At 44.1% G+C, this 15613-nt stretch overlaps 5 protein-coding genes across 5 annotated transcripts; 4 read left to right on the plus strand and 1 right to left on the minus strand.

The window, feature by feature from the left end:
- Positions 1 to 334: 334 nt before the first annotated feature.
- N7483_013220 (uncharacterized protein) lies at positions 335 to 766 on the plus strand (the record flags this gene model as incomplete). The annotated part of the gene is made up of 1 exon (XM_057096647.1): positions 335 to 766. One exon carries the CDS (start codon positions 335 to 337, stop codon positions 764 to 766), a length of 432 nt encoding a protein of 143 aa, XP_056942618.1.
- Positions 767 to 3207: 2441 nt separating this feature from the next.
- On the plus strand, positions 3208 to 3885 carry N7483_013221 (uncharacterized protein; the record flags this gene model as incomplete). The annotated part of the gene is made up of 1 exon (XM_057096648.1): positions 3208 to 3885. The coding sequence occupies one exon, from the start codon at positions 3208 to 3210 to the stop codon at positions 3883 to 3885; it is 678 nt and encodes a 225-aa protein (XP_056942619.1).
- A 3931-nt stretch (positions 3886 to 7816) lies between these two features.
- N7483_013222 (uncharacterized protein) lies at positions 7817 to 10099 on the minus strand (the record flags this gene model as incomplete). The annotated part of the gene is made up of 1 exon (XM_057096649.1): positions 7817 to 10099. One exon carries the CDS (start codon positions 10097 to 10099, stop codon positions 7817 to 7819), a length of 2283 nt encoding a protein of 760 aa, XP_056942620.1.
- Positions 10100 to 11932: 1833 nt separating this feature from the next.
- Positions 11933 to 13293, plus strand: N7483_013223 (zinc finger BED domain-containing protein; the record flags this gene model as incomplete). The annotated part of the gene is made up of 4 exons (XM_057096650.1): positions 11933 to 12006; positions 12082 to 12263; positions 12285 to 12508; positions 12673 to 13293. The coding sequence occupies 4 exons, from the start codon at positions 11933 to 11935 to the stop codon at positions 13291 to 13293; spliced, it is 1101 nt and encodes a 366-aa protein (XP_056942621.1).
- A 354-nt stretch (positions 13294 to 13647) lies between these two features.
- On the plus strand, positions 13648 to 14813 carry N7483_013224 (hAT family dimerization domain-containing protein; the record flags this gene model as incomplete). Its single annotated transcript, XM_057096651.1, is given in 3 exon segments — positions 13648 to 14266; positions 14338 to 14626; positions 14642 to 14813. The coding sequence occupies 3 exon segments, from the start codon at positions 13648 to 13650 to the stop codon at positions 14811 to 14813; spliced, it is 1080 nt and encodes a 359-aa protein (XP_056942622.1).
- Between the last annotated feature and the right edge of the window lie 800 nt (positions 14814 to 15613).

The following is a 15613-nucleotide window of genomic DNA, read 5'->3' on the forward strand; positions in this document are numbered from 1 at the left end:
AACCGTAAGGCCCATCTACCCACAATTTTCTACTAATTCTAGATATTCTCAGAACATGCTTCAACTATGGAGCCAACTTAGGCGTTTGCCCTTATTACCAACAAGCATTATCAACCAATTATTATGCGCTACCTATTATAAAAGAGGGCATGTGCTTATCAGGGCTAACCTTGGAACCTGTGTGTGCGCTTGTGCCGAAGGAAAAACCGTGGCAGGGACAACCGTGGCTTAAGGGAGGGCAAAATAATTCAATCCTCAGTCCCCAGGATGAGCAATATTTATAAGGGGATGTACTGATAACTCTGGAATAGAAATACACAAAAGACTCGAAAAAATGAATGGGTCTACGCCTACCGACCTACAAGTGCAGCGCTTCACCTGTCCTCACTGCTTGAAGTTATGCTTTCTACCAGGTGTCTGGGATTATAGGACCCCGGTTTCTCTTGGTAGTACTCTACTACCTGCGACGTCTCTTGACGATACTCACCAGAGAGTAGCGGCTTTCGGTAGACCTTCTGACACGCCATTGGGGACGCCAATTGGAACACCAAACCCATCACCTTTTGCTCCAGTCTTTGGTGCGCCAGCTCTATCCGCTAGGTCCTTCTTTGGTGCGCCTGCTAGCAAGGCAAAGCCACCAGACTTTACTCGACCGCCCAAGGCAGCCTTTGATGCTCCTGCTAGCGAACCAGAACTATCAGTCTTTACTCCACCAAAACCATCCGCTTCTTCTCCAGAATTTGAAGCATCGACACTATTGGCTTAGGTGGAATCAACATATAGGATGATGTTGGGACCTATGATTCATGTATGTGATTTTGAGAAGTAGGAAATATGCTTTAGACGGCCTGAAATTGACTCGGGAGGGAAACGAAGGGAGTGAGATACGGGATTTCGATATTGAGCAGGAACTTGGAAGAATGCTCTACAGAGCCGGAATACTAGGTTCTATATCTAGATGCCAACCTGTGGACTGTCCACCTGAATTTATAGATTCGATGTCACGGCGAAAGCATGCCTAGCTCTCTCGCAAGGCAGACAGAGCTCAGGTCCTAATTTTAGATGTAACACGCTTTCGACGCAGAACAAAAAATCTCTACCAATGATTCGATCGTTCACTCAGAGGCAGTATGACTAGAGCCACTCATATCGCCATTCTATGCATGTCCGCGCCCGCTTTCTCCAAATTTAGATAGCTGAGTGCATAGCAGTGAGCCTCGACATCCAGCCGAGAAGCTCAAGCAATGCTGGCTTCCAATCATTCAGCCGCCCAGAAAAGCGATGCAGAGCCATAGCTCCCTAAATTAGACATTAATTGCTGTGACACAGCTCCATCGTCCGGTATCTTCCAATCAATCCCAAGAATGCGACCCATACACAGACATAATTGGGTCTGAGGGACAGACACAAGCCCGTATTATCCTCTTTGCCAATCAATCGTGCAATTACCACAGGTTCTGGCCCAGGGTATGTGTGATGACGAGGACTGGGACAGGAGATGCCTTGGAGGTGAGTGGCTCTGGAATCGAGTGGCCTTGAGATAGAGTTATCTGAGAATCGAGTTGCGAAAAAAGGCTGGTATGGATGCTTGGTCAATATTCGATTCCATCGCTTAGCCTTTAATTTGGACGAATTGAAACGGCCGTCAAAGACGGTCGCAGTCGCTGCCAACGAAATAATCGAGACTGAATCGGTCTCCGGGTATAGGAAGTGAGCAAACATGCTTAACGCAATCCATGAGCGATATATCCTGATCAGTTCCAGTAGTTTACGGATTAGTAGCAAGCTGTAGTCTTCAAAGGCCGCACATCAAAGGCATCGGAATCTGCAATGGTCAACTCCCGGCCGACCGGGCCAGATCCCTGGCGGTAAGTCCGAAATCCAATGTCACAAATGCCCAGCTCATCTTGCGGGCCGTTGTCGAAGCCAACAAAGGAAGTCCATCCGAGAGCGTAGTGAATTGATGTCACGAGAAGCACCGAGAAGCTAACGACGAAGGCTAGAGAAAAGGGAGTGGCGAAGCCCCGGAGCGCTGCGATCCGGATCAATATCAAAAATACTTCAGCTGCAGCGGAGAGGCGAAAAACGAATTTGTGGAAGTGTTGGTTGGGAAGGGGGAGGTCGAGACGTATATACTACCACGCACAGGAGCGCAAAGCGACCGAGTACTCTAAACCGGAAGTGTGATACACTAAACCTGAATAAGCCCCACCGTACCCGTCCGATATTCCATGGAATAACGAACTCCATAAGCGATTTTTATAATATGCAAGAAATCAACTATATCAAAGGCTGACATGTCGCGAATAGAGTAAAATAGAAATAGAAACATGTAGAACACATAAAAAAAATTGAAAAAGAAAGCGATCAGACCCGAGCTCGATCCGAGGACCTTATCGGTTTACATTCCAATGGAGTGTTAACGATACGATGGACTCTTTTCTCCCCTTCTTTTGATAGGACTTTTGGGGCTCAGCCCTTGGTGTCTCAGTTAGATATCATTTGGTGTGTTTTGGTTCATTCGAGCTGAACCTTGGAACCGACCCGTTTATCTTTGAGTGCGTTGCCTAGAGAGTTCACCTCTTAAGTATATATGCACATATACTGTATAACCTTGGAAATAAACATCCATGTGCAACATTTTTGAAGGTTCCTACTATAGTTAACTGGTTAGTTAGTTAGTTACCTTGAAAAAGTGCTGAATAAGCGGGTGAATATGAATCCATCCAAGGTTGAGATACAAGTCATACAAGTCTAGTCTTCCTAAAGAGGCAGGCGGTCTATAGCTAGGGTGTCCAATCCTCTTGCGACAGCGCTTTTAGCCAATACAGCACCCCGACAATCACCGCGCGTCAAATGGCTTTTACAGTCTGGTCGCAGATATTGCGACCAATCCTATCATTTTTTCATAGTCTCAAATGCTGGATAGAGAATTCATTGATTCCTCCTTTCACACGCTTAATCCACAGACCCACTCGTCACGATATTGAAACTGTAAAGTCGAGCCTCCCTTTCCACGGCAAGAGCTTCCTGACCGATCCACAACAGCCCCCTCAGTCCGATTCTGAGGCCAGAAGAACCGGGGATGGGAAAGTTGAGACAATTAGCCGAGATGCTCAAGGACAATTTATATCTGGGGGGCTAACTGGCATTGTTGAACTCCTTGGCGATGGTACAATCATCAAGTCGCCGTTTCCCGACGCTGAAATGGAAAACCATATCCTGGACATTGCCAAAGAAGCCAGCATCTACGATCGTATTGGTTCACATGAAAGGATGGTACGGAAGTTAGGTCACTCCAGAGATGGCCTGGTTCTTGAATATATGAAAACCGGTGATCTCAAGACGTATCTCCAAGCTCAAAACTCGATTCCAATAAGCCTGAAGTTAAAGTGGGCATTTCAAATTGCGCAAGCTGTCTCTCTTCTGCATACACACAACATAATCCACTGCGATCTCAAACCCCGGAATTTCCTCTTGGACGCAAGTCTCGATATCAAAATCATCGACTTTTCCGGCTCTTCGCTAGATGGATCTAAACCAGCCTCTGGCGAGGGAACTCGGTTCTATCTCCCACGTGATTGGAGAGACCCACCTACCGTGGCCACGGATCTGTTTGCGCTTGGATCGACTCTTTACGAGGTTTTTCAAGAAACCAGTCCCTACGAAGATGTGCCTAGTGATCATGTGGAAGTGCTTTTCAAGGGAAATGAGTTTCCTAGTGTTTCTGATATTCCATGTGGACAAATCATCAAGCAGTGCTGGTTATCCCAGGTCGATTCAGCCCAATGTGTGCAGGATTTTATCCAAAACATGATTTGTAACAAACTCAACGTCGACTGTATCCCTCATCCCGATGGGTTGGACATTGATCGGGATATGTAGATTGACCAAGTGGGGTCTCCTTAGGATCAGGACAATCGATGCCACTTTGCCTTGCTTTGAGACACCGGTTGAAAGTTTTGGTTGTCGTGTTGCATGATGTTGGACAGCCACGATAATGCTTCTCGGAGACAAGATATTCACACATCCTAGGCGTTGTTAAACTATTATCCTTTACTTGTTTTCAATAGGACACAGACTTGTTTGAATTGTTTCGCCACTAGTTAAAAGGTATAAGGGTGATAAACTTGAAGTGGGAAATTCAAGTTGACGTTTGCGTAGGGACTAGGGATCAGAAGTGTCAATACCTGTCATTTATATTCAAGTACCTACCTAGGCCAGGCTAAAAAGCTGCCTAGGTGGAATTTACTAGTACCCCGGCCACCTGACGCCAATAACATGGATGTCGGCAAAACATTTGAATATATATTTTTGCAGGGGTAAACCTCGCGCCGTCATATCACACTCTGACGTGGCCTACAAGTGAAGATGAGGGGGGTATTACCAGCAGGGGTCACAATTGGTAGGTCAAGATAGTATGGGGCTGCACAGGCCTTCCCCTCAAGCATTTGGAAAACGGTCTGTCCCAGGTGTATCTCAGCTGACTGGACTAACGTGATTCCCAAGCGAGTGGGCCACCCACCGCCTACCCTACAGTTTTAATCATAAATATTACCACCAGAACGCCAATTTATTAAAATAATTAACTAAATATCACAGTGATCTGATCGATGGCCTTCTTCTCCACACTTCTTACATGTCGGTAGCTTTCTCCTAGCTGGCTGAGGGGGTAAATAAGGCGCCCTAGGCCGTGGTACGGGAGGGATCACTGGCGCCTCAACCACCTGTATAGCACGCTGTATAGCCTCCTGGCCCTCCTGAACAGTCATACCACCCTCGTTAGGTATCTGCCTAGTAGACCGCTTGCGCTTTTGCTTTTGCTTTTCATGTGCAGCGCGTAATTTGCGTGTTTCAACCTCTAATAAAGCTGTTGAATGCATCTGAATTTCGCAGGCCTTGAGAACTTGATCGATTTGCTGTTTGAGTGGACTTGGAGGGCTCTTTGAACGTTGTTTTAGAAGAGCTTTGATTGAACTAGCTTGCCGTTGAAGCTGAATAAGATTCTGAGGTGTTTTAGGTGAAAATTGGCTTGATCGACTAGTAGGGCGGCTAGCTGGGGGTGTAGGTGTTCGAAGAAGAATATTTAACTTAGAAAGTACTCGATCTGGGTCAAATGGTACTAAACCAGCTGCCGTAAAGCTGTTTTGAATAGTTTGGGTTTGAAAAGCCTCTTTACGAGCGATTGGGTAGGCTTCAAGAAAATCAAATTTATCAACATGGTTAAAACCAAGCCGCATTTGATTCTCAACAAGCCGACCATAGGCCCGTTTTAAAGGCCCAAAACATCCAACATCAAGTGGCTGATAAAGATGTGAAGAATGAGCTGGTATGCAAATTGGAATAATATTATTCTCTTTGCAAATCTGATTAAATTGGGGAGTTAAATGACTCCCATGACCATCAAGAATCAAAAGTCGATATTTTCCAAGCGTATGTTCAGTTGTTGCTGGAATAAAGTGTTTTTGAAGCCATCGAAGTCCAATTTTATCAGTTATCCATCCATTTGGACTAGTTTCAAATCGCTAGTCAAGTGGAAGGTTTGTAAACCATCCTTTAATTAAAACTTTGCCTTTAAAAATAATTACTGGTGGAAGGGCTCATCTAGATACATTAATTGTTTCAATAGCAGTTACTCATTCACGATTTCCAGGCTGTAAAAGTAATCGTCGACCATAATATCGAGAATGAGTAACAACCTTAGCAGTTGCTGTAAGTCCCATTGCAAATCCAGTCTCATCAAAGTTATAGATATCCTCTGATAGAATACCATTCTCTTGAATTGTTTGAAAAACAAGATTAAACCATTCTTGAACAACTTTTGGATCCTCCATCTTCGCACGTTCATAATTATATCGTCAAGAGAAACGTGTAGTAAGCTCTGAATGTCGTTTAACAAAGTTTGTGACCCAATTTTTGCCAACAGTTTGAGAAGGGGTCTGGCCACATGCTAAGAGGAGAATATTGGCCATTTCTTAAACAGTAGCAGGCCGGGGGGCAGCTCCACGTATATCCATAGAGATCACCCACTGAAGAAGTGATTTCTCTTCATTCTCAGTTAATTTATGGCTGTTGGCACGAGTCTCAGAGCGATTGGTATAGCCAGTGAGCCGACGCTGTAGTGTAGTACGAGGTATATCAAAACAGCGTGCAGCTTCACGTATAGAGCTTATTTGTTCAGCTTTAATAGCCTGTATAGCAAATAGGATTCGACCCTCTTGATTACCATTTTTTTCGGCCGAAACAGTACGTTTTGGTGGCATGATGGGTGGTTGAAGATAAAAGAACGCGGTCGCGACGCGATTTTTTGGTTGGGTGGCCCACTCGCTTGGGAATCACGTTATTCATACATATTGAAGTAATTTAAATATTATGTGTTACGCTTAATATGGATTAGCGGTCCTTGGCGTTAGGGTTCGAGAAAGAGTCAGAGTATAAGTGGTGACACCAGTTTCCGGAAGCACTGTACGTCTATTGTGATCTCAGAAGCATCCAACCTCAACTCTTTAACATAAAACTGATGGCTTGAGGTGTCTGGTCTGTTATAATTGGCCAGTACGTTTGACGGGAATTCGGAGTTAACTTAATTTATACTACACGCGATAATAATGCCCCCCCAGTTATTTGGTTGCAAGAACCTGTCCTATATTAAGCCATGTGCTGGTGTGCACGGGGAGAGTATCACGACGAGAATTCTAGGAAAGACAGCTAGGGAACGAAAACAAATAAGCTAGCATGTGAGTAACGGTTGAGATAATGAATACAGAACTTGAAGCTTCTTAAGTACTGTAGCCACTAAATCTAGAATGCGTGCATTTGAAGTTCTGCTGGCGCAGCCTAGGCTGAATATTTTCAATATCTGTAAGGAATTCTACCCTCTTCATTCTAGAATACCCTACGTGACCAAGCGCGTGAGTAATAAATGAAGATCAAACTGAAAAGAATTTTCAAGAATAAGACCTATCAATCTTTTGTTCAAAAACCAAGTACTGTATGCGAAAGTTCGAGAGTCCGGTTGTATGGAGCTTAAATTGGACCTGGACTTTGGACCATAAGGATAGTGATGGTAGTCTGCCAAGTAGAATTTCTTGTATGTTAACCATTTACCCAGGAAGGCGCCGTATGAGGAGGTTTTGGTATGTATGGAAGTGGAGTGTAACTTTGAGGCTCTGACTGGTAGGTAAAGCTCCTTCTTGTTGGATCGAATGAAGGGGGGGTTTCTGCTCTTGTCGATCTTGGCCGTCCTCCTTCAAGGTTGGTTTTGGATGTTCGAATCTGGGTGCCGGATGAGATTTTATGTCTTGCCAAAATATATGTCCCTCACTCAGAATCAGATGCTCTGTTCCTGTTCCAGTGATATCATTCTCCAATTGACTCAGACTCTCTGACATCCCCATGCCCTTTATCAAGGTACTTTCATAGATAGGCAGGGCCAGGACCAGTGAAGACCATAATACCAAACTAGTGACAGACTTCATGCGATGTTTACCTATAAATGGAATGACATGAAGGAAAGAGGACTTAGGGGGGAGAGAAGGTAATGAAGGAGATGTATCCGGGCTAAACCCCCGTCGGTGGTTTCTCGCTTTTAGTTCGGTGATCACCAGCGGCCATGCCATGTGGTCACTATAATCATGCGATTATGAAACAGGATGATCAATTGTATATGCATCCAATAGGTACCAATATGCTCGCAGAGCCCCTTAATTAGAGTTAATCAAAAGGAAGCAGGTATTCAATTAAAGACATCTCTATTTAACTTGATCCTCCACAAAAAAAGAAATTATGCGCAGACATACTTGGCTTCCACCCACTTTCACGAAACACGCAAACGTTTATTGCTTGACTCTTGACAGTAAATCCCAAGGTGTCTTTTCACTGGTCTCGGTTGAGTTGGTCGAAGTTTTAATGTACAGCGATGAAAGTCAATGATCAGCGCCCGGCTAAGCTCTTCATTCCAGAGGACATTCTCACCCCGAAGGTCATCATGGATGATTCCTAAAGCTTTGATTTCTTTATCCGATTTGTGAATCTCTTTGCGAAGGCATGGCGTCAGCTCCATAGTCGCTATGCTCTCGCCTCCCCAGCCCATCACCAGCATATGGCGAATATCTCCGGCCCCATGGAGGAAATAAATTTTCGCTAGGTCGATTGTACCAAGGAAGACAGGTACAGCAGATGCTTGAGCCTTCTGCAAGATTCGGTAGACCTGTACTTCGCGTGAAACTTCTTTCCACAGGTATGATGTGGTTCCCTTTCCAATGACGGTGTACCCGTATGTGGCGCAAGTTAGTTTAAATGGCGCACCACATGCCCCGCAGCTTCCAAGGGATATACAGCGATCAATATTCTCATCTAGTTGTGCTTTCAAAGAAAGCAGCAATCCCTCTGAAGTAATAGGATGTGTACGGTCGCCCTTGTCTTGACGATGAAGAGTCACGTTTGGACAAGACTCATCTAAATCACCGCCGCTATGTAACCCAAGTAAACATCGTTGGGTACAGAATTGTGAATTGCGGTATCGGGATTGATTCCCCGGGTCACTTCTGGTATTAGGCGCATGAGCGGGTTGTTGAACAGATGGCGAAGATGTAATTTGGCTGAAGCCCCTTTTCCGTGAGGCTTGGTTCGGCTCGGAGCCTGAGGAGTCTGGTGATTGCGAGCGATGACGTGGAGTTGAGGGTGCACAGCTAGCCTGGGATCTTGTAACTCGGCGGCCTTGTGTTGGAGATTCCGATGGAGATGAAGACGCTTGATAATCTGCACTTGGATCCATAGTTGACTCTGGGCTGGTGTAGGTGGTACTATCGGAATGTAATTGGAGCTGTTGCAATTCTGGTTTTGCAATCTGAGAACGAGTATGGTCGAAGCTGGTTTTCCACAGATAGGGGTTTGAGTATACATTGTTTCTCCATTCTTGGCTACGCAGAGGGGAACGGAATGCCATCAAGCACAGACAAAGGACCCGCGCAATAGAGGTCTTTGGCTCCTGAATATCCTGTTGAACTTCGCCCTTTAGTTCTCTGTTTGGGTCACAGAGAAAGTACTGCAATGTACCAGGCTTGTCGTAAGGGACGCGAAGAAGGACACGGGAAATTCCGTTTGTTAACCAGGAATACTCAAGTCCTTCCTGGATCATCACATGGTACTCCTGGACAAGAGCGGAGCAGACAAGCTTTTCAGCATTGTACTTCAATTTCCTCGCCTCTTCCTGGGGTATTTTGTTTGATCTAACCATTTGTCTCCATAAGTCCATTGGTCGAAGCCCTTTGTGGAGTATTTCGGTAGGAAGCTTGTGAGGTGGTTTGTATTCGACTGTAGTGAGAAGAGCAGTAGTGTTCCCATCAACCCGATGAATACAAAAGTGATCGGGCTTTGGATGGTGAACACTTGACGGCTGAAGTGTAGTCGCTTCTGTGTGTGAATTGGGATTGAGAGAGTTGGTGTGATTGTCGAACTGGACTCCATCGCCAAGGCCGAACTCGTCTCGGGCGGCATCGATTTTGCATAGCTCCGTAACTATATCACGAACATAGCATTCCACTGCAATTTGCTCATATAGCTCGACACTCCGCTCACTGTTCATTGGGTCATGGCAAAATCGCCGAGCATCCTTTTCAAGGGAATCCAAGGACGTAGGCAACTGTGCTGGAGCTTCCATAGCTGGCTGGAGATATCTGCATACAGCATTGTAGATTTCCTGCTGCTCATTCGGGCACTCTATCCATGGTTCTAGTCGCGTCGGGCAGTACTTTCCGGTTGGAGGGGGTATTTTCCCTGTTGTTGATCGAGACGGCGATCTGACATTAAGCGGTCTTGAGAGCAGGTTGTGACCATGGCGCATTAACTCCAAGAATGTGAGCGGTCGGGTATGTTCTTCAGCTTCCTGCCTTCGTTCCTCGGCTTCTTTCCTTTGCTGTTCAGCTTCTTTCCTTTGCTGTTCAGCTTCTTTCCTTTGCTGTTCAGCTTCTTTCCTTTGCTGTTCAGCTTCTTTCCTTTGCTGTTCAGCTTCTTTCGTTTGCTGTTCAGCGTGCTTTCGTCTTTCTTGCTCCCTTCGATAGAGAGCTTCGTAATCTGTAGAGCTGCCGTCGGCCATCATTTAATCAGGGATAGCAATGGCCTAATGTATTTAAGGTATTTCTTAGTCAGTATTTGATAGGGTAAATCATGTTAGTGCACATATCTTGAAGTATGAGAGTGGCAGAAACTAATCGATGCTGATGTTTAGTATGGGGATGAGGGGATCAAGAAGTTAGTTACTTCGTCGGCCAGGGACAAGAGTAAGCAAGTCATCAATATAGGCGGTGTGATTTCTGCCTCTTAATATAGACCGCCTCCAACAAAGATACACTGATTATTACACCAAGGTCGCCGCGGAAGTTACCAGCCACGTGACCTAGTTCAAATGTCAGAATAAAGGCTTATTCAGCAGCATGTGGCACCCAATGGGGTCCAATTGTACAGATGTGTGTATGTATGTTCAATTCTGCTAAATCTAAGGGGTAAAAATACAGTGTAGGTTTACGTAATCTCAGGCAGTAAGGCCTCTATCCGACAGTATCTATGTGAAGTTTCGGTACACCGCCCTATTTCGGCACCTCATATATATGTAGACTGCGGCACTAACCGCGAAGACCATGGTTAACCAAGACCACACTGTGTTAGATCACGTGGTCTGTATAGTTCAGACCAAGGTGGCTAGGTAGATAGCTCTCGACGTGTCGGGGCAGACTTCCCCTCCGTGCGCTTCCCCCCATACGTGTTCTGTCCTGTAGCTGTTCCATAGGCACACCTAGACTTCTCCAAAACCCAATTTGGGTCCAAGGGTTGGACCCAAGACCCAACCCACCTGGGTCTTGGGTCCAGCACCTAAAAACCCAACCCAACCCAAGACCCAAGCTGGGTACCCATTGGGTACCCAGGAAAACCCAATTTTGCATAAAAAAGAGGTCTTGGCATGTATAACTCTGCTCAGTCATCAATTTAAAATACTGTTTTTTACATGTGTTTTGCATTCGTTTTAGTTTATATGTTAGAGTCTCTATGAGTCTATACCCTTGCATGTAGCTACTATACCTTTACATGTAGCAGCATTACATCTTAGAAATAGATGTTAGAGAGTAAGTTGATTACTAGTAATAATAATAGATTTCTTATTTGAAAATAATATTAACATTCAGAAGGAAAAATTATTATAAAATATTATATTATATGGATGGAGGATGTAGGGTGTAGAAATTGATATTTAGTAAATGTTGTAGGAAATATATATTTACATGCTGCAGAGGTAGTGCATCTTTTACATGTATGCCCTACAAAAGTGTTACTTTTTATTTTTAAGCTAATTTAGTATTTCTTAATATTAAATTGAATCTTTAGTTCTATAGTATTTTAACTTAATATTTACTAAATTGAAGAAGATAGTATTCATAAAATAAACGGGTAAAGTAGGGATTCTAAGGAAGCAGCTGGAAGCCTGGGTAAAATTTTTTAGAAGACTTTTAGTAGACTTGGGTTGGGATTGGGTACTTCTTGGGTTTTCATGGGTAATTCTTGGGTTTTCATGGGTTTTTGTGGGTCTTTTGTGGGTTTTTGTGGGTTTTCATGGGTTTTCATGGGTTTTCATGGGTTTTCATGGGTTTTTTATGGGTTTTCTTGGGCTCTTCTTGGGCTCTTCTTGGGCTCTTCTTGGGCTCTTCTTGGGTTTTTGTGGGTTTTTATGGGTTTAAAATTAAAGATATGTGTTATTAGGTATTTATTTATTTCTAATCTTTAATCTTCTATATTTCCTACCTTCTCCTTTATACCCTCATCCTTACACTTATCATTCTTTTATGATTTACCTACCCTTGATACTTACTTACTATTCTTCTTCTACATTTCCCACCCTACCCTTACACTTATTATTCTTTCATGATTTTCATTTAACCTCATGTCCCAAAGCCAAAATTCCAGTTTCCAATCACCTCTCTACCTATCATCATCATTAGGTTATGATGAAGAAGAGTTAGAGACTACTATTCTCCCTTTTTTTTAGACTATCTCAAGCCCACCTAACTCTCTTACTATTTAACTACCTAGTACCCAGACCATACTCCCAAGCTTTGATAGGCATACATTCCTCCGGCCAGATACACCTCCTCCTCCTCCTCTACCGTTTATCCGCGTTGGACCCGACCGAAGAAAATCCTATTTCCTCTACAATATGGTAGAGCATACTGAGTGGGTTGACTGGTGGCTACAAACTGACTATGGGAGGAAAAGTAAGATCCACTAGGAAGCAGCCCGCCAGGCCCCAATTTGGAATAACTTCCATCAGGTTGCCCAAATCACAGATGGTGCACCAAAGGTTATGTGTAAGCGGTGTAGCAAGGTTCTTGAACATGCTCACTCTGCCTGTCAAAATGGCTACCAAGGCACATCAACCATGGCTAAACACCTAAAAACTGCAAAATGCCAAAACTCTATGAGGCGGAAGGAGAATATTACTGGTTTCCTTATAAGCAAGGTACGTTTTAATGGTGGTGAGATACACAGAGTTGGTGTTTTGGGCGCAAAAAAAAAACTCTAGCTGAGATAGTATTTTATGCACAAAAGAGAAGCTTAATCAGTAGGAAACTAGCTTAACTACTAAGACAGTAACTAACTATTTAATTAATTTTATTTCACTAGGAAGATGAGCCATCTACTACTCCTGCTCTTGCTCCTTTCTCACAGCTAGGCTGGGAGGAAGAAATCTTACAATTTCTTACTATCAACCGGCTTCCATTCCACCTTATTGAGCATCCAACCTTTCATAGTCTGATTCATAAGGCTCGCTCTTCACCATTACCTCCAACCATCCCGTCTGCAAATACAATTCGTCGGCGACTACAAGATCTAGTTGCAGACCGCCAGAGATCCATTCTTAACCTCCTACCGCCCAGCTCAAAAGTTTCAATTGCGCTGGACTGCTGGACTTCTCCGTTTTCGCAAGCATTTATGGCCGTTACTGGCTATTTTATTGATGCAGATTGGACCTATCGGGAGGTGCTTCTTGGTTTTAAACCACTCTCTGGGTCACACTCTGGTATAAGTCTTAGTAGTGTTCTTCTCAACATACTCCAAGAGCATCAGATTACAGACAGAGTTCTTGGAGTTACAACTGATAATGCATCAAATAATAAGGTACCCTCCATCTCCATCTCCATCTCCATCTCCATCTCCATCTCCATCTCCATCTCCATCTCTATCTCCATCTCTATCTCCATCTCTATCCTTAAGGCTACTACTAATAATATACTATATAATTAGACCATGATTGATGCAATTCAACAAGCCCTACCTGAGAATCTTAGCATTACCCGGATACCTTGCCTTGCCCATGTTATTCAGCTTAGCCTTAACCAGCTTCTGGATCGCCTAAAGGCAGCCCCTTTAAATGAGACTACCCAAACTAAATAGACTGAGAAACAATCAACCCTTGCTAAGGATAATTTAAAGCGCCAGAAGTGTGAGATCTCTGTTACCTTGAATAAGGTACGCTACCTTGCAATCTACATTCATGCAAGCCCCCAACGCCGTGAAACATTCATCAATCTTCAAACAGAGGAACCAAAGGTTATTCCAATACAAGATGTACGGACTCGGTGGAATTCAACCTTCCTAATGCTTCGCCGAGCTAAGAGGCTTCGTGATTTTTTCCTCCCATTTTGCCTGGAATATGACTGTAAAGAAATGCTTTTAACTCCAGAGGAGTGGCGCCAAATCGATTACCTGCTCTATCTCACTGAGCCCTTCTTTGAATATACGACTGAGCTATCGAAGACACGAGATGTAACCATACATCTTATATTCAAGCTTTATAATGCATTATTTTTGCATCTTGAAAAGTCCATGGCGCAGCTTAGGCAGAAGCGGGTTCCATGGAAAAGGCACATACTTCAGTGCCTTGAAGCTAGCCGATTAAAGCTTGATGAGTACTACACACAGACAGATAGTATTCCAGGGCACATATATGCAGTTGGTACAATGCTAGCTCCTGACAGCCGGTTCCAGTTTTTCCAATCAGATGACTGGGATGGGTCCTGGCGACTTAAGTACCGGAGTGCATTCCAGACAGCTCTTACTCCCTACCAAGAGCACCAAGAGCATCTTTCTCATACGTCAGACACAGGAAGCTCCCTACCTACACCAAAGCTAAGCTTAAAGCTTAATAAGATATTAAACAAAAGCAAACCGAAGACAAGGCTAGCTAAAGATGAAATGACACAATATCTTGATGGTGGTATGTTTGAATTATCAGTATTCTAATATCATACTACCTATATCTATACATACTAACTACCCCTACCTTAGACACTGTTGAGACTGAGCCTCTTCAATTCTGGAGAGAGCACCAAGGACGTTTCCCTATAATCTCTGCACTTGCACGGGATGTTCTCTCAATCCCAGCAACAGGTGCTGGTGTAGAGCGGCTATTCAACACTGCCCGGGATATCTGCCATTATCGCCGTGGTCGTATGAAGTCTGAAACAATTGAGGAGCTGATGCTGTTTCTCTGTGCTTCAAGGTTTGACCTTGAAGGGCAGCAGAGGAAAGAACTTCAGCTATTCTTTTCCTTAGATGAGATTGAAGCAGAAAGGGAGTAATGTGACGAGAGGCTAGATGAGCTTGATGGAGGTGGTATAAGTGATCGTGAGGAGGCTGAGGAGGAGGCTGAGGAGGAGGCTGAGGAGGAGGAGGTACTACAGCTACCAGAGATGAGTACTCAGCTACGAACATCGGGAAGGAAGCGAAAGAACAGGGAGGATGATGGATATGAGCATTACTAAGTTTAAAAAACAACCATGAGGATGAGGATATATATCATCATGAGGATGAAACCAACATGTAAGTTTACATCTACAAGCCACCTACAAGCTATCTTTGTGCACAAAACCTCACCTCTCCATCTGAGCCTCACCTCCCTCCCCCCCCTATGCCTAAAAGCAGCTACCTACGATATGGTAGAGCTATCTTTGTGCACAAAACCTCACCTCTCCATCTGAGCCTCAGCTCCCTCCCCCCCTATGCCTAAAAGCAGCTACCTACGATATGGTAGAGATATGTTTTTGTGCACAAAGCTAACTTAGAAGTACATTCAATCATCTTTCATTTGATCTTTTTTAATTAATGTTTCATCTATTTCATCTATTCCATCTATTTAATCCGCTTGCTAACTACTCTACTAGCTAGCCTTTTTACAAAGACTACTTTCTTTGTCTACTTTCTTTGTTATTTCCTAGTCTCTTCTCCCCCTCACCCCTCATCCCTTCTTTTTCTTTTCATCCTCCTTAACTACTCAGTTTCCATCACTTATCATTCAACATTTATCATATTAATCGTGTCTGCTGTGTCTATCATAATGGACACCCTAGCTGAGGGAACTGGGACCCTCCAAGTCTCATTCAAGAGCACACTTGATCTTTGTGGACAGCCAGTAAGGTCTATGGAAGAAGCTCTTGAGGTAATGAAGACGCTTGCCCCAGAAGAGGTCTATCCAGCTGCGCTTAGAATCCAGGACCACGCCCACTCATTCCTTAGCGAAGCAGTTAAGTCTCTAGAGAAGCTGCACGATTTCATCGAACAAGGC

This window comes from Penicillium malachiteum (assembly GCF_028827825.1).
Source record: "Penicillium malachiteum strain IBT 17515 chromosome Unknown utg000005l:1.0-9002435.0:326005.0-9005861.0, whole genome shotgun sequence".
In the NCBI taxonomy this organism is placed as follows: Eukaryota; Fungi; Ascomycota; class Eurotiomycetes; order Eurotiales; family Aspergillaceae; genus Penicillium; species Penicillium malachiteum.